This window comes from Microtus pennsylvanicus, chromosome 9 (genome assembly GCF_037038515.1).
Source record: "Microtus pennsylvanicus isolate mMicPen1 chromosome 9, mMicPen1.hap1, whole genome shotgun sequence".
Classification (NCBI taxonomy): Eukaryota; Metazoa; Chordata; class Mammalia; order Rodentia; family Cricetidae; genus Microtus; species Microtus pennsylvanicus.
The window spans coordinates 47,273,941-47,291,640 of NC_134587.1; the positions used below are offsets into that span (position 1 = coordinate 47,273,941).

The 17,700-nt window shown below is 52.0% G+C and overlaps 1 protein-coding gene across 1 annotated transcript; it reads right to left on the reverse strand.

Moving 5' to 3' along the window:
- Positions 1-1,264: 1,264 nt before the first annotated feature.
- Cdk9 (cyclin dependent kinase 9) lies at positions 1,265-7,109 on the reverse strand. The gene is made up of 7 exons (XM_075985877.1): positions 6,424-7,109; positions 5,890-5,971; positions 3,856-3,946; positions 3,442-3,608; positions 3,177-3,348; positions 2,872-3,020; positions 1,265-2,129 (listed from the first exon to the last, which is right to left on the reverse strand). Exons 1-7 carry the CDS (start codon positions 6,852-6,854, stop codon positions 1,764-1,766), a joined length of 1,458 nt encoding a protein of 485 aa, XP_075841992.1. The 5' UTR covers positions 6,855-7,109; the 3' UTR covers positions 1,265-1,763.
- Between the last annotated feature and the right edge of the window lie 10,591 nt (positions 7,110-17,700).

Sequence of the window (17,700 nt, forward strand, 5' to 3'; positions counted from 1 at the left end):
ACTCTTGTATGTGCCACACTAGCACACAGGGCTGGAAAGACCCACGTCTCCCTCCACAGACAGTAACACTCATATCACATGGGGCATAGGGGTGGATGATGGAGCAGGCCCAGCTCCTCCCTCCCTAGGGGGAAGCTTGGAGCCACCTGCTTCAGGGATTTTACAAAAACTTCCATGTGTGCGTTCGTTGTGTGTCCTTTACAGCATTACCTGAAGGTCAGAGACAACCTGCAGCCTGCGGGAATCAGTTCTTCCACCGCGTGGGTTGCTGAGCTAGAACTCAGGGCATGAGCTGTTTCAGCAGCCCAGCTCAGAGTTAAGGCCTGCTTTCTGCTTTACCATGTAGGAAAAACATTAAGCAAATGAGGAAACACAGACACCTGGGTGGACAGAGCCAAACACTTACACGAGTTCAGAAGGCTGTAGCCCTGGCCATTGTGCCTGCTCCAGCCTCACCAGCATGAGGCTTTTGCTTCTACTCCGTGGCTCGATACTTCCTCTCACTCTACATTTTGGTAACATGTGTATAGTGGATACGTATGTTCACACTGAAGCTTGTGGGTGTGTGTGCAATGTGTGTGCTAGTGTCTAGTAGAGACCGGAGGCTGACAGGTAACCTCCTCAACTGCTTTTGAGAGTCTCTCACTGAACCTAGAAATTCCTGACTCAACTTGACCGGCCAGCAAACCCTCCCGCCCTTCCCTCAGTGCTTGGGTAAGAACAGTGTTTCATGTAGGGGGTGCTGGGTCTACCTCGGGCTCCCACACTTGATGGCCTCACGGACTGAGCCATCTCCCCAGCTCTTCACTTTTTTTAATATTTATTTATTTATTATGTATGCAGTGTTCTGCCAGCATGTATCCCTGCAGGCCAGAAGAGGGCACCAGATCTCCTTACTGATGGTTGTGAGCCACCATGTGGTTACTGGGAATTGAACTCAGGACCTCTAGAAGAGCAGCCAGTGCTCTTAACCTGAGCCATCTCTCCAGCCCAGCTCTTCACTTTATCACTCCTCTGTCATTCCAGGGATTTAAAAGTCTGCAGTGTCTTGCTCATTGAGTCAAGTCTGAGAATTTATAGCCAAAGCAGCCCTGGCCCAGCTGCTCACAATCACTGTAGCTCACGGGACAATTGGGGTACCATGGATCTGCCTTCTGGGGGGTGGAAGGTACTCAGGAAAGGAGAACAAGAATGATCTACAGAATCAAGGCTGACAGCGTCCCGGGATAAGAGCTAAGGGCCTAAATGCAGAAAATACAGCCTCTTCATGGAAAAAAAAAAATCAACTTTTAATTTTAACCAATCAAACTGCATCCAGGAATGTCTCTGAACTGAACACACAATAAAATTCTCCTTTTGAAGAAACTAATAGTTCTCAGCAGCCCCATGCTCCTGAGGTCTGTGCTAAAACTAGCCCATTTCTGAGGTGCCTCTGTCCCTCAAATTTCTCATCCCCAAGCAGGGCTGGGAATGGTGAGCGGCCTGTGTCCTCCTCCCATCGTGCAAGAAGTTCTTAGAAAGTCACAGTGGGTAAGCCTCTCCCACCTCACTTCTTGTCCACACTGACTCTCCAGAGAGGCGCGAGCAAGGCTGGCCCAGGCACCCTCCAGGTCAATGCTCCACTCGGGTCCACTCAGGCAGCTGTTCCCAGTGCCCAGGGTAGGGAGTAAGTCCTGGAGGAGAAAAATCTCAAACGTCCCATCATGTCACATGTCCCACGCAAGTCACAATCCACCACCAACCTAAACACACTAGCGCCCGCCTCAGAAGACACGCTCAAATTCTGTCTGGTTGGTAGTAGCTGGATTTCGACTCTGGTTGGTAGACTGCTGGGTGATCTGGCTGCCCTTCCGTCGTGGTGGTGCCAGGTACTCAAACATAGACGTCAGGTGGGTAGAGAGCATGCCCTTCAGGTCCGAGGGCATGGGGTCTGACCAGAAGAAGTCGTGGTTGAGGGCATCATCACTGTCAATCCGCTGTGCAGGGTCCAGCACCAGCAGCTTGTCAATGAGGTCCAGAGCATAGGGGTCCCGCACATAGGCCTTCAGGCGGTCCTTCACCTTCCGCTTCTGGCCCTTGACCAGTTCCAACTTCTCAAAGAGTTCATACTTGTCCACGTTTGGCCACACCTGAGAGAGGTGTCAAGGAGAGAATGGAGTTGGTGTAAGAATGATCATCTAAAACACCAGAGGTATGGATTTGCTAAAACAACTTCTTCCACATGTTCCCTGCCTACGCCACCCCCCCAAACGAAGAATCAGATGCCTTCAAGATGAAAACAGTTGTCAAACCAGACATGACACACTCCTAGCATCTGGGCACTTATACAAGTCAGCTGGAATAAATGCACCAGCCCCTGCTAGGCACATTCCTGTCCAACAAGAAAATCTTCAAACTGCACTGAAGGCTTGACCCCGAGCTGGAGGTGCAAACTTCAGGGAGGTGGAAGCCAAATGGGAAAACGCCCTATGAGGCTTGCCGATTATCATTTGGTGTTAAGCCAGTTTGCTGCTGCACTGGTCCCTGCTCTCCTGCTTCCTCATTGCCATGACCACACCTCTGCTCTCCCGTGACCTCTCTGCCATGACATTTAGCAGCATCTCAGCAGCAAAGCAAAGGCTACGGAACCATGGGCTAAAGTTCCTGAACAAAAGCAAATCTTTCCACTTTTGTTGCCCGGTACTGTGGCAGCAACAGGAAATGAACACGACAAGTCCATAGAAAAGGCTAAGTAGAGAGATAAGGCCCACGAGGCCCGGAACAGCAAGTCCTCCAGCAAGCAGCCTCTTCTCCACAAAGGACTTCACTCTCTACCACTGGTCAGAGGGACCTGGAACCCTGCACTCCTAGGACTACAGCCTGGCTACGTACCTCGGGGGTGATGGAGCCACAGAGCTGGCTGATGAGGGCAAGCTGGTGCTGCTCCGTGTTGCCCTGCATGATAGGGCTGCGAGTCCACATCTCTGCCATGATGCACCCTGCACCCCACAGGTCAATGGGCGGGCCGTAGTCCCGCTCTCCTGAGAAGAAGAGTGTACCAGGAGGGTCCTTTAAGCCCGAGGGCTCCCCGAGACTCAATGTCCCAGGGCTTATGACTCAGGAGGCCCTGGCAATGGAGGCTGTGGCCAGGTAGGTACCCGGCCCCTGCCCCCCTCTGCCCGCTCGGGAGTCCTCACCGAGCAACAGCTCCGGGGGCCGGTACCACAATGTCACCACTCGGTTGGTATAGCGGTTAGGCTGGCTGTTCTTGGCTAGGCTGAATGCACGGGCCAGCCCAAAATCTGCCAATTTCAGGACCCCATCCCGGGTGATGAGCACGTTGGCAGCCTTCATATCTCTATGCAGGATCTGCAGGGGGACACAGGAGGGCCCATTAGCACCATCCACAAGCAGTTAAGAGCAAAGCACAGGGGCAACCCCAGCCTACCCCCACAGCCCAACCTTGTTCCTGTGGATGTAGTAGAGGCCGTTCAGCAGCATCTGCATCACCCTCTTGATCTCAGACAGCGTGAACTTGACTAAGACGTTGCTCAGCAGCCCAGCAAGGTCATGCTCACAGAAGTCAAACACCAGATAGATACTGCCCTTGCATCGGTTATAGGGGGAGGCTGACACAGAACGGACAGGGGGAAAAAGTTAAAGACCTATGCCCACCTCATTTTTCCACAGTCAACTCCCAACCCTCCAGCCCAGACACCTATGAGTGCCCATGAAAAGCACCAACCCCAGTGGGAAAAAAAGAGAAAGCCGTGTGGTAAATCTGAGTTGGGAGGAGGCAATGTAAGCACATCCACTCCAGGGGTGCAAACAAAGCCTCCCGTGGCTTCCTTTGCTCCTAAGATCCAAACAACATACCTTTGGTTCGACAGATCTCAATTAGGTTGACCACATTCTCATGTTTTAAGAGCTGTAGAATCTTGATTTCCCGCAAGGCTGTGATGGGGAACTAGGGAGGAGAAAGAAAAGGAAGTGGTCAAAACTGTGCAATATACCAAGGAACTGGTCAACGGGGAGTCTACACTAGGGAACAGCGGCTGAAAGGCAGGTGAGAGTATGGTCTCTGTATGATGGTTCCTGTCTGTAATCCAATCCCATTACCCAGGAGTCACAGACAGCAGAACTGCCAAGTTCAAGACCAGCCAGGTTACATAGCTGACATCCTGCCTCAAGAGGCAGGGAGAGAAAAGTTATACAGATATATTACACATATACACAATGTAAAGACCTGCAGTCAACCTCTGCAAAGTACAAAGTGAAATAAAGAGAACATCTCAAAGAGCTGCTAGATTTTACCACTTAGATCAGGCTGGCCTTGAACTTGTTTGTGATCGTTCCTTGTCCTTCAGCCTAAGTGCTGGGATCATGATCATAAGCCTCTATCCATACCCCGCTAGGAACTTATTTTAGACAGCCCAAACAGGGATTACATCTTTGTCACTAATACTCGTGGGTTAAAAATGAAGAATTTTTTGGAACTAGAGATAGCTGAATGGTTAAGAACTCCCTCAGATCCATTAAGTCCCCCCAAAACCAACTAAGAGACCAAGTCCCATATATAAAAGCAAAAAGCCTTTATTCTACCCAAGTTTGCAAACTCAGACTCTCTGTGTGTCCAACACATTGGAGTGATGTGAGAGCCCAAGCTCAGTTAGAGTTGGGTTTTTCTAGTAGCAAAGGTGGGAGTAAGGGATTTCTAAGGTTCAGGACCTCTGGTTGGCTGACATTTGTCTGGGGGTGTCCTGGTGAAAAGTGATGGGTGTGTGCTAGAAAATGATCCTGTCTACAACGGTTAGAACGTTAGGCATTTCCTTTGGATGGTCTGTTCTTGGGTGGTGCTCGGGTAATCTGTTTGTGGTTCTTCCTGCAACCAGGTACTGCTTCAGAGTAAACTACTGAGACTCAGGCCTCCATTAAACTTATCGGTGGCTGAGTCCTACTCTGACAGGTGATAATGGTTGGAAGTTCAGAACTTCCTTTGGGTGGTCTGTTCCTCCTAAGCTCATCATGGCTGGCCGAGTCCTACACAGGCCTGATGGACCATGTCTTCTATCACAGCAGAGGCGGCTGGATCTCTCTAAGTATGAGGCCAGTTTGGTCCACACAGGGAGTTCAATAACAGATGGGGCTTTGCAGAGATCCTACATCAAACAAACAAAACGTATGTAATAACTGTTTAAAAAACAAACAGGAAACACTGGCTAGAGGATCCCGGTTTAATCTCAGCACCCATATGGTGGCTCACCACCTTTTAACTGTAGTCCCAAAGGATCCAACACAGCTTTCTGACCGCCTCAGGCACGAGGCAAGCATGTGGTACACATAGGCACAAAAACAAAACACCCATACAGAGAAAATAAATTGAAAATGATTCGTTACTAATTAAATGGTTGGGGATGGACAGCATGCGTTCCTCCAAGTCAGGGTTTCTCAGTAGCTATGGAGCCTGTCCTGGAACTCACTCTGTAGACCAGGCTGGCCTCGAACTCACAGAGATCCACCTGCCTCTGCCTCCCAAGTGCTGGGATTAAAGGCGTGCACCACCACTGCCGCCGCCGGGTCTTTCAAAACAGAGCTTGAACTTAATCGCCTTTTAAAAGGCCTGTGCACGCATTTGTTTCTTCTCACAAAACAAAAAGCAAATGCTAAGCTAAAGGTGTTTTAAACGCTTGACTTTTAGAGTCAACGTGCACTGCATGCAATGTCTAGGCTCCCTCACTTGGCCCCCGCCAAACTCTGTCACTTAAAACTGAAAGTGGAAAGCTAAATTCCTTGTTACATGTAAAATCAGAAAATACTACGCATAAACATAGTATCAGCACAAAAGCCTTTAGAGCCGCAGTCTATGCAAACCCGACCCAGTCTGGTAGGCGTGCCCAGTGGGCCACTCACCCCCTCCTTCTCATTCTCCATCAACACTTTCTTCAGAGCCACCTTCTGGCCCGTCTGACGGTGCTTGGCTTTAAACACTTCCCTGCAGGCACAGAGAAAGACCCAAGAGAGCCCATCAGGCATTTCCGCAGGGCCCGCCCCTCCCCCACAAGAAGAGGGGCAGCAGGAGACTAGACACCCGGCGGGGCGCGGCCTGCGGTTCCGGTACGCAGCTACTCTGCACCTCGTGTTTTCCGCCTCTTTCCCCAGCCTCGGTGCTCGCCGCTCGGGCCCTGCTTCTCCCCTAGGAGTGATTCCGCTCACATTCTGATCGCCTCTCGGGAACCCTACCCCACCCCCATCCCGGGCCTCAGGCTCCTCCCCGCTAGTCCGCTCGGTTAGGCTGGGACGGTCTGCGGTGCGGCCTAGCGGGACCAGGCAACAACCAGGGAAATAGAAGCTTCCGGGCCACCTCGACCCGGGCCCCGGACATTACGACGTCTGCCCTGGAAAGTATAGGTCCTGAGCTCCCGGCTCCACGCGGCCTAATCTTACCCGAATGTGCCTTGGCCGATCTTGGCAAGTTTCTCATATTTGGTGACCTCATCGCAAAACGGACATTCCACAGAGTCGTACTGCTTGGCCATGGCCGCCTCCAGCGTACCGCCGCCACCCCCAGTCGCAGCTCCCGCCGCTCCCGGTCCCGCCACACTCCAGGCCCCTCCGCGGCCGCGCCACTTCCGCCTCCAAGGCCACTTCCGGCCTCGAGGTGCCGAGCCCGCCTCTTCCGGTCTCCGCCCGCCGCCTGGCCCCCTGGGACTTGTAGTTCCCGAGAGGCCAGGGGGAGCCGGAGCTGCAGAGGAGCCTCCGCCGCCGCCACTGCCCCCGCCTCCGCCGCCGCCGCCAATGCTGTTGGCGGCTCCGATCGGGGGCGCAGGGAGCCGTGGCGCTGGGGCTGGGGCTCGCGGCGGTGCGTCCCGCTGCATTGGCCCGGACCGCGCTGCTGCCGAAGCTGCTGCCGCTCTGGCTCCCGATCCGGGGCCAGCCGCAATGCCCTGCTCCTCCTCCTCCGACGGCGCCGCCTCCGCCGGGCTGCGCGGGGCGGCGGGTGGGGGGAAGGAAGGCCTGGGGAGGGGAGAGGGCGGGGGCTCCCTAGCCAAGCCCGGCCCGGGGCAGCCGGGCAAGGGGGAGAGACGGGAAGAGCCGATGAAGAGGCGGCCCGGCCAGAAAGCCCGGGACGGGGCGCGTTATAAAGGGGGAGGTGCCCTCCTGGCCTCCCCTCCCCCCCTCTGCCCGCCCCCTCCCTCCTCCTCCCACCCTCCGCGGCCGCACCTGCCGCCGCCGCCTCCCGCCCACCCGCTTCCAGTCCAGCGTCCGCCCTCGGCGCGTCACTGCCAGCAGCCCCTCCTCTGCCTTTGGAGGTGGGGCCCTGCACTAGACACCTGCCTGCGGCGCCCTGCCGCGTGCCTCAGTTTACCCCCCCAATGCCAGCTGCCACGGAATGCCCCTTCTTCCTGGACTGAGTGTGCTCCCGGTGAGGCGAAGGCGGGAAGTGCCGAGGGAGCGGCCTGAGTCCCTGGGAAGAGAGAACTGCCCCCGCTGCCACCTTCCGTCGTCTCAGCCACCCGCCGTTGACATGGCAACTGACGGCCGCCAGGGGGCGCGGCAACACTGAAGGCGGAGAGCGAGGAACGCTCAGGCCTGAATCTTGTGTTGTCAGGGAGGCAGGGATGAGGCCCAAGGTCCTCCTTCGTGGAGCTGTGCCAGAACTTGTCTGTCTTGGGTTGGTCATCGCAAAAATAGTTAACATTGTTCCTGCACTCCCATGTGCTTTAGAAATGCTGGGCGTAACCGGGCGGTGGTGGCGCACGCCTTTAATCCCAGCACTCAGGAGGCAGAGGCAGGTGGATTTCTGTGAGTTCGAGGCCAGCCTGGTCTACAAGAGCTAGTTCCAGGACAGGCTCTAAAGCTACAGAGAAACCCTGTCTCGAAAAAACAGAAAGAGAGAGAGAGAGAGAGAGAGAAATGCTGGTGTTCCAGTTGACTCCTGAACCAATCCTGTGACCAAGGTTCACTAACCCATTACCGGAGGTTGTCTGCTCAAGCTCGCACCGTGGCAAGGCTGGCTTTAGCTATGAAGAGGTTCTTATGCAGGCCGGTACCCACTGATCACCCTAGGACCCACTCAGTCCGACCCTCCTCCACCATCATCTTCTTGTTCTCAGGAGACTCCAGATGCAAGCCAGCAAAGCAGTGTTTTCTCCCTTCCTCCCAAAGATGGACCCCGAGTCTCGCTTCACCCAGCTTGGCTTCTCCACCTGCCCCACTCCAGCGTGCTCCAAATCATTCTGAAGTCTGTTATGTCTCCTTCTACAGTCTCGAAATTCTGAGTGTGACACTCAGGATCCTTCCAGCTTTTACCTCCTGGGCTGTGGCCCTGGAAGCTGCTTTCTGTTCACCGGTTTCCCAAGCCCTCCTGCCTTCAGAGCTGTGGTTCCCCATAGCACCCCACTCCCCAGGACTGGCTGCAGGAAGCCTTTTGGTTTGTTTCCACCTCTTGTTTTGTTTGATTGACACAGGGTTATGCTCTACAGTCCTGGCTGGTCTGGTGCTCACTGAGTAGTCTGTGCTGACCCTTAGACTCTAGACAACCCCCTTGCTGCAGTCTCCAGACATCACTATGACCAGCATTGCTTTCCAGTTTTATCCGGCACTGGCTGGACTTGAACCTTCCCTGGTGTCCCAGGAGTACCTTTTGTGAGAAGGGTCCTGCCAGGGAGGCCTTTCAAGGCACTCCATAGGGCCAGCCAGGGCTTCAGGAAATCAAGCCGCATGTCAGGAAATGACAAGGAGCCTTCCTTCATGGCTCCACAGCTTACATGAAGCAAGAAGTAGGGAGGGGAAAATCCTGGTGTGTGTAAGAAAGAGTAATTTCAGTAATTACAATTATAGAAAGAAAATAAGTGGCTAAGCCCCACACAGCCCTGTATGGGAGTTATTTCTGCTGTCAGTTGTGGGCAGAGGCCCCTACTCTTGCCTCCACTGTACACATGAGGACCCTGACACTCAGAGGTGAGATCGCTGGGCCATGGTCCCACAGCCCTAAGAGGCCAAGCTGGTTTTGAAACAGGTAAGTTTGGCATAAACTCAAAACAGTTACTTATGTCAACCTAGGTTCAGAGTGAAACCAGGGCAAAGCTTGGGTACAGCCTCACTTGCCTTGGTAATCACGAGAGATGGTAGGTAACGGTGGCTCTGAGGGGAAAGGCTGTCATGGGTTCGTGTGGGTGCTGCTATCAGATTTTCGGGCTATAGGCTGGTGCCTGTTTGTCATGAGCCCTCCCTAAGTCACATCCTGTGGGTAGAGAGGCTTCAGCAGAGTTTCCTGTGATGTTGTCACCTCTGCCCCCAACAAGAACCCTAACGTCTTCCAGTCACTTCCCCCTCAGAATCGAGGGCCCTCAGCCCTCCTCAGGGGATGTAAGAATGGCCAGAGGCTCTGGAAGGCTGCCCAGGTCCGGAGTCATGGCCCTTCACAACTGGGAAATCCAGGAGGGCAGTGGGAAAAGCTGGCCATTTCCAATCCATCTTGACTTCTGATTTGCAGGCTTCAGATACTGCCTGCTTTCTGTGGATTGCCAGAACCACCATGCCCCAGCATGTGATGCAACCTCACTGGAGACCTGCTGACTGACTGGGTGATGACAACCCAAGAGAGTCCCTTCTGCGGCCATTTAACAACTAAGGGAGCCAGGCCTGGTGGACTGGAATCCCAGCTACTAAAGACATTGAAACAGGAAGGTTGAAAGTTCAAGGCTTGTCTGGACTAAAGAGCAAGTTCAAGTCCAGTTTAGAACTCAGTGAAACCTTGTCTAAAAAATAAAAAAATAAAGCCACACATAGTGACACACACCTTTAATCCCAGCACTCAGGAAGCAGAGGCAGGTGAATCTCTGAGTTTGAGGCCAGCCTGATCTACACAGTAAGTTCCACGCCAGTCAGAGCTACATAGCAAGAACCAAATAAATAAATAAGCCAGGCAGTAGTGATGAATATTTTTAATCCCAGCATTTGGGAGGTATGGGCAGGCCAATCTTTGCGAGTTTAAGGCCAGTCTGGTCTACAAAGCGAGTTCCAAGACAGCCAGGACTGTTCCTCAGAGAAACCGTGTCTCTAAATAAATAAATAATAAAAAGCCTGTAATAAAGTACTTTTCCTGGCTGGCCTTATATTCCCTGAGATTCACCTGCCTCAGCCTCCAGAATGCTGGGATTAAAGGCGTGACCACTAGTTGAACTCCATTTTGACTTTTCCAACCAGACATAGTGGTTTGAATGAGAATGGCCTCCAAATATTTATTTATTTATTTATTTTTAAAGATTTGTTTATTTATTATGTATACAACATTCTGCCTTGATGTATGCCCACACACCAGAGGAGGGCGCCAGATCTCAGTACAGATGGTTGTGAGCCACCATGTGGTTGCTGGGAATTGAACTCAGGACCTCTGGAAGAGTAGCCAGTGCTCTTAACCTCTGAGCCATTTCTCCAGCCCCGCCTCCAAATATTTAAATGCTTAATCACCAGAAAGTGTTTGAAAGGATTAGCAGGATTAGGAGGTGTGGCCTTAATGGGGTGGGCGTGGCCTTGTTGGAGGAAGTGTGTTACTGGGGGTGGGCTTTGTGGTTTCCAAAGTCCAAGCCAGGCCCAGTCTCTTTCTGTCTGCGGTCTACAGATCAGAACATAGCTCTCAGCTCCTGCTCTAGTGCCGTGCTCCCTGCTATGATGATAACAGACTAAGCCTCGGAAAGTGTAGGCAAGCCCATAACTACATGTTTTCTTTCTTAAGCATTGCTTTGGTCATGGCGTTTCTTCACAGCAATAGCACACGGCCTAAAATGCCTGGACCCTGTTTTCCTCTCCCAAGCTCAGATAGGGCAAGGGTCTGAGGAGAGGAGTGAAAGCAGCCTCGTGAGATGGAAGCCGCAAGCTGGGGTATACTCACTCGTTGAGGATGCAGAACAGAGAGCGGTGTGATACCCAGGGCCCCATCTGACGTGGAAGTTCTGCTCGCACTGGTTTCGCTGTCTGGCCTTGTGTTGACACGCCATCTCCTTAAGTGTCTCTTGGGAGGCTGCTATGACTGGATCCAGGTGACGAAGAAAGAGGCTCAGTAGCCTGGCTAGGGCCACACAACCGAAGAGCTGTGGAGCTGGGGTTCAAACCTAGGTCTCTGCTACAGTGCTTTTGGCTTTGTTAATTCTGATTTTTCTCTTTGTTTGATTTTTGTGTGTGTGTGACAGGATTTCTCTGTGTAGCGCTAGCTGTCCTGAAACTTACTCTGTAGACCAGGCTGGCCTCAAACTCACAGAGATCCACCTACCTCTGCCTCCCGAGTGCCAGGGGTGGGTTAAAGGTGTGCGCCACTCTCACTGGCTGCTTTTTCTTTCTCTCATTTTCTTTCTTTTCAGTTTTACACTGCCTTTAGTATCTGGGAGGCACTCACCAGACTGCACTAAGCAAGCACCTACAGTATAGCCCCAGAGCAGGGGCAGTATGGACCAGGAAGACCCATTCTTTTTCCAAGAAGCAGTGGGGCAGCATTAGCTCAGCCCTGCACTGGAGGGACTGGAAGGAATCAAAGGACTAAGGGACTGGAGGGAGAGAAGCGTGGCCTGGCAGTGCAGGTCAAGCCTAGACCAAAGCCCTCACTCTGGAGGAGGGAGGGCACTAGGGTCTGTGGTCAGGGCTCCAGCAGAGTGCTACCTGCTTGGACCTCCAGCACAGGCTGTGGAGGGACGGCAGGACAGCCGCCAGCCAGCAGGTCTCTGCGCCACACTACCAACGGCCACTTAAAGCAGCACAAAGGGGGCTCTGAGCACAGCTTCCTCACCACACTGAGCCCCATTCATTCCCAGGGACACCAGCAACTATCCTGGCGCCGGGGCCAACGGCAAGCCTGGCTCTGACGAGGCATCTATGCCATGGCAACAGACGCTCCAAGATCCAGCTTCCCAGGTCTCATACCACAGGCCTACCAACCCACCGCTGTTGGCTGGCCTGGCCTGCTGTACTCCTTGTCCATGTGGCCACTCTTCAGCCACAGCGCCAGGGCTTGCTGAGGACCACTGCGTGCAGGCCAGAGATCTCTCCCATGAAGTAGGAATTACTGTGACTCCCATTTCATAGGTAAGGAAACTGAGTCCCAGAGAAGCGCAACACACAGCAGTTGGAGAGCTGGTTTGGCCAGAAAGCCAGCACTGGTTTGGCCAACTGATGCCATAGCCTGGGTTGTAACTGTCTCCCAGGTGAGCAGCCAGGAGACTATTACTTTGCCTTCTACTGGGAGACCCTCAGCTCTTTCCGGGGTGTAGACCCCTCCCTATCTCCTGATGGTAACTTGGAGAGGAAAGGGGTCACCCCAGAGGTCTGCTCTGGAATCATGAGTCCCAATAAACTTTTGTTTTTTTTTTTTTAAGATTTATTTATTATGTATACAACATTCTGCCTCCATGTATGCCCGCAGGGCGCCAGATCTCAGTACAGATGGTTGTGAGCCTCCATGTGGTTGCTGGGAATTGAACTCAGGACCTCTGGAAGAGCAGCCAGTGCTCTTAACCTCTGAGCCATCTCTCCAGCCCCTTGTTTTGTTTTTTGAGACATGGTTTCTCTGTGTACCCCTGGTTGTCCTGGAACTCACTCTATACACCAGGCTGGCCCTGGACTCATAGAGATCCACCTGCCTCTGCCTCCTGATTGCTGGGATTAAAGGTGTGTGCCACCACTGTCTGGTAAATCCCAGAAAACTTTTCTAAGTGCCTTGGTCGTGGTGTTTGTCACAGCAACAGAAAGTAGCTGAGGCTGGGTGGTGGTGGCGCATGCCTTTAATCCCAGCACTCAGGAGGCAGAGGCAGGGGATCTCTGTGAGTTCGAGGCCAGCCTGGTTTACAGAGAGAGTTCCAGGACAGGCTCCATAGCAACTGAGAAACCCTGTCTTGAAAAACAAAACAAAACAAACAAACAAAAAACAAAGAGAAGCCGGGCGGTGGTGGCGCACGCCTTTAATCCCAGCACTTGGGAGGCAGAGGCAGGCAGATCTCTGTGAGTTCGAGACCAGCCTGGTCTACAAGAGCTAGTTCCAGGACAGGCTCCAAAACCACACAGAAACCCTGTCTCGAAAAACCAAAAAAAAAAAAAGAGAGAGAGAGAGAAAGAAAAAAAGAAAGAAAGCCGGGCGGTGGTGGCGCACGCCTTTAATCCCAGCACTCGGGAGGCAGAGGCAGGTGGATCTCTGTGAGTTCGAGACCAGCCTGGTCTACAGAGCTATTTCCAGGACAGGCTCCAAAGCCACAGAGAAACCCTGTCTCGAAAAACCAAAAAAAAAAAAAAAAAAAAAAAAGAAAGAAAGAAAGAAACAAACTGAGATAAAGGTCCATAAATTTCCTCCTTGGCCTGTGTAGGTATCCATAAATAGGACCCTGCAGCCAGAACTTTGTAGGGCTGGGTCTCTTTCTCTTTCAGGACCTTGGGGTCCTCCTCTTTACCCCATCAAGGATCAGACTGACCTCTGACCTCTCTCCTGTAGCTGATAGGAAGCTGAAGAGCTGCAGGCCTGGAAGGCAGCTCCCAGGGTTCTGTTGTTGGATTGGCAACTTCCAGCCCCAAGTGACTTGACTTTGGGGACAAGATTTTGATGCAGGATGCAGGGTGGGACCCGCTGTCCTGGACTACATCTCACACAGATGGGGCCAGGCAGGCTGATTGCACACATGTAATTCCAGGACTTGGAAGCTAAGTTAGAAAGATCTTCAATTGGAGGGCAACCTGGGGTATGTCAGATTTATATCTCAAAGCAACAGCAAAAATGTCCACTCTGGGCTGGTGGGAGTGTGGCTCAGTGAGGCCACCCTTGCCTAGTGTGAAGGACAGAGTTCCCTCCCAAGCATAGAAGAAGAAAGAATGAGGGAAGTGAAGTCTCCAGAGGATGGCTGTCTATCGTGCACTGTCCCTGTCGTCACGAAGGCTAGAGACGCAATGTCACTCAGAAGTGGGTTAGACCTTATGGCTCTCCAGTTCCAACATGGGCTACCACCCTTCTCTATAGCTATACATGGGATTTCATTTCCTTATGTCTGTTCTGTATGGGCGCAGAACACACAGACACACACACATGACACACACTCATATATTTATACGCTCGTACAACATTCATATACACACGTTCATATACATACACATACACACACTCATTTATACACTCATACAACACTCATATATACACGTTCATATACATACACACTCATATATACATATACATACACACATACACACACTCATATATACATATACGCACATACACACACTCATATATACATATACACACATACACACACTCATATATACATATACACACACATACACACACTCATATATACATATACACACATACACACACTCATATATACATATACACACACATACACACACTCATATATACATAAACACACATACACACACTCATATATACATATACACACATACACACACTTATATACACATAAACACACATACACACACTCATATATACATATACACACATACACACACTCATATATACATATACACATACACACACTCATATATACATAAACATACACATATATACACACACACACACACACACACACACACACACACACACACACACACTCATACACACTCGCATTTGTGCTTGCAGGGCACCAGCCTGTATACTATTGGAAGGTCCTAATGACCCTGTCTTTGCCACCAACTCTCTCTGTGACCTGTGGAAATCCCCTTGCCTCTCTGTGCCTCCGTTTCCCTATCTCTGTCCAAAGGATATGGAAAACCTGTCCTCACATGTCTTTGCTAGCTTGGACGGGGACAATCATGTCCGAGCAGGTGACTTCATGCTTGGCTCTGTCTGGTGTTCTGGCCACCGTGAAGAAACCTGCTCACCGAGAGGAAAATGACGAAGCTCAAGCAGGTGAATCATCTCGCCTCTGATCGCACAATGACAAAGTAGCCAATCAGAAGTTGAATTTGGGCCATGGTGACCCAAGCCCACGTCCAGCATTCTCTTCCCTATCACTGCCAGTCCATCTCCTAGGTACTGGGCCTCAGTATAAACTACCCAACCCTGGGCCTGTCTCCTTGCCTGGCATCCTGTGAGCCAGGCCCCCGACAGCTGTTGGCAGGTCCCCTGTGGCCCCCAGCCTAGTGGGCTCTGTTCCCAGAGCCTGCGGTTTGTTCTCTGGCCTTCTGGGTCCCATGGGTTTGTGGTGTGCCCCCTGCCCCTGCTGCTGACTGAGGAGGCCCTCAGGGGCTGGACTGAGGAGGCCCCAGCTCCAGCCCCCGCCCCCGTGGGGAGGGTGGGAGGGTGGGGCTGTGGGAGTTTCGCTAGGTTTAAAAATACACAGAGGAAGCAAGTTGAGAGGGCAAGAGAAAGGGGAAGGGGTGTGGGGGAGGCCCTTCAACCTATATGTCTTGAGCCTGGAGTAGCCACATGCTAGCAAGCCAAGGACTTTGCACAACTCGCCAACATGACGGAGATGCCCAAGAAAACCAGCAGAAAGTTCAGTGAGTACAGATGTCTACCTTCCCGCAGTCCGTTCAGCTTGGCCCTCTCTGCATCTGCTTCTCACCACTGTCTACTTGTTTCTCTTTCTCTTTCTGTCCACCTCTCTCTCTCTCTCTCTCTCTCTCTCTCTCTCTCTCTCTCTCTCACTCTCTCTCCAGAGTGTTACTACCCACCCATGGTGTGGTACAGGGTATCTGTCTGTTTGTCTGTACGTGTCTGCCTTTCCATTCCCCCCCTGCTTCCCTCTTGCTACAACCAGCCCCTCAGCATTTACATCTTCTGTGCCATCCTGGCCTCTCTCTGACCTTGAGACCCCCACATAAACATAGGGTACTATCATGTCTGGAATCCAGCTCAACACAGATCTCAGGGAGATCTCTGGGGAGCTAGTGGATCTGGGGACTACAGATGCTGTCATATGTCCCCACCAGCAGTGAGGCTGGGAGCTCCTACAGCCAGGTTCCTGAACGAACTACACCCATGCACTGCGCACTGCTATCTTTTCCCCCAGGTCCATTCATTTCAGGGCCCCAAACTTCTCCTGTGCCCTGAAACCTCTGACCTTCCAGCGCTCTCCCTCCCTCCCTCCCTTCCTCTCTCTCTCTTTGTGTGTGTGTGTGTGTGTGTGTGTGTGTGTGTGCGCGCGCGAGCGCGCACGTGCACACGCACGCACCTATGCTGGGATGTATCTCACAGATGGACATACACATATCTGTAATCCTAGCACCCAGAAGACAAAGGCAGGAGGCTCATGAGCCGACCAGACCAGGTTACAGAGAGGACAGTGTCTCATACAAACACACAAAACGAACAAAACCTGTAATACCGAGGAAGGAGGCAATCAGTGGACCAGCTGCTAAATACTAGTGAAATCTCTGTCCCAGGTCCACCTTTCTAGAAGCAGGGCAGGAGCCAGTACTGTCTGAACTGGGACCGGGAGCGGGGGGGGGGGGGGGGGGGGGGGGGGGGGGGGGGGCGGGGGGGGGGGGCGGGGATGAGCAGGAAAAAATTCTGAGGTCCTGAGCCCTGAGCTTCCTTCCACCCAGGCTCAGTCCCATTCTTACTGTGTGACTGTAGGCAAACCCTGTCCCCTCTATGGGCCACGGATTCTGTCCCTATCAAATGTGGGCATGCTGCTTATATTCAGTCAGGGGTGTCTGATGCAGAGAATGCAAAGTTGGCCAGGGAAATGGAACGGCAGTGTTCCCCCCTTTTGCTTACCTCATCGGAGGCCCTGCGGAAGTCAGAAGGTGACACTGTGAGAAGGGACAGTCCCAAAGCCAGGGGGAGATGCAGGGAGGAGGGATCTGATGCATACACTTCCGACCCTGCTGGAAGATGCTATCACGGAGCCCTGCCTGTGGGGTTTGGAACGTGGACGCAGCCCACAGGGAGGAGAAAACACGCACCCACAGACAGGGGCCAGCACTCCTGGGCTGGCTGACACACATCTCCTTTCAACCCAGGTGCTAGAGGCTGCCAAGGACACCACTCCTTACCCAACTCTCTGTTTCTCTTTCTCATTCTCTCTCTCTGGTCCAGGCTTTGGGACATGCTATGGGATTTCATTCCTCTGAAAATGTGGGTTTTCACTCAGTGAAAAACAGGATATTATTCATATGCTAAGAATTCACACACTGTGTTTGACAAAGTGAGAAGCATTTTTGGTCATCATTGTCTCAATTTTTGATATCTTTTCGAGGATATTTTGTATGCCAGACAGCACATGAAGCATATTATTTAAAAGGTCTGCATGTGTGTGCATAAATATGTTCGGGTACAACATCGGCTGTCTTCTTTTATCCTTCTCTGTCTTATTTTTTAAAACAGATTTCTTGGGCTGGAGAGATGGCTCAGTGGTTAAGAGCATTGCCTATTCTTCCAAAGGTCCTGAGTTCAATTCCCTGCAACCACATGGTGGCTCACAACCATCTGTAATGTGGTCTGGTGCCCTCTTCTGGCTTGCAGGCATACACACAGACAGACTATGTATACATAATAAATAAAAAAAACCAGATTTCTTTTTTTAAGGATTTATTTATTTATTATATATACAACATCCTGCCTCCATGTATGCCTGGACACCAGAGGAGGGCACCAGATCTCATTACAGATGGTTGTGAGCCACCATGTGGTTGCTGGGAATTGAACTCAGGACCTCTGGAAGAGCAGCCAGTGCTCTTAACCATTGAGCCATCTCTCAAAGTCCCAAACAGATTTCTTTTTCTTTA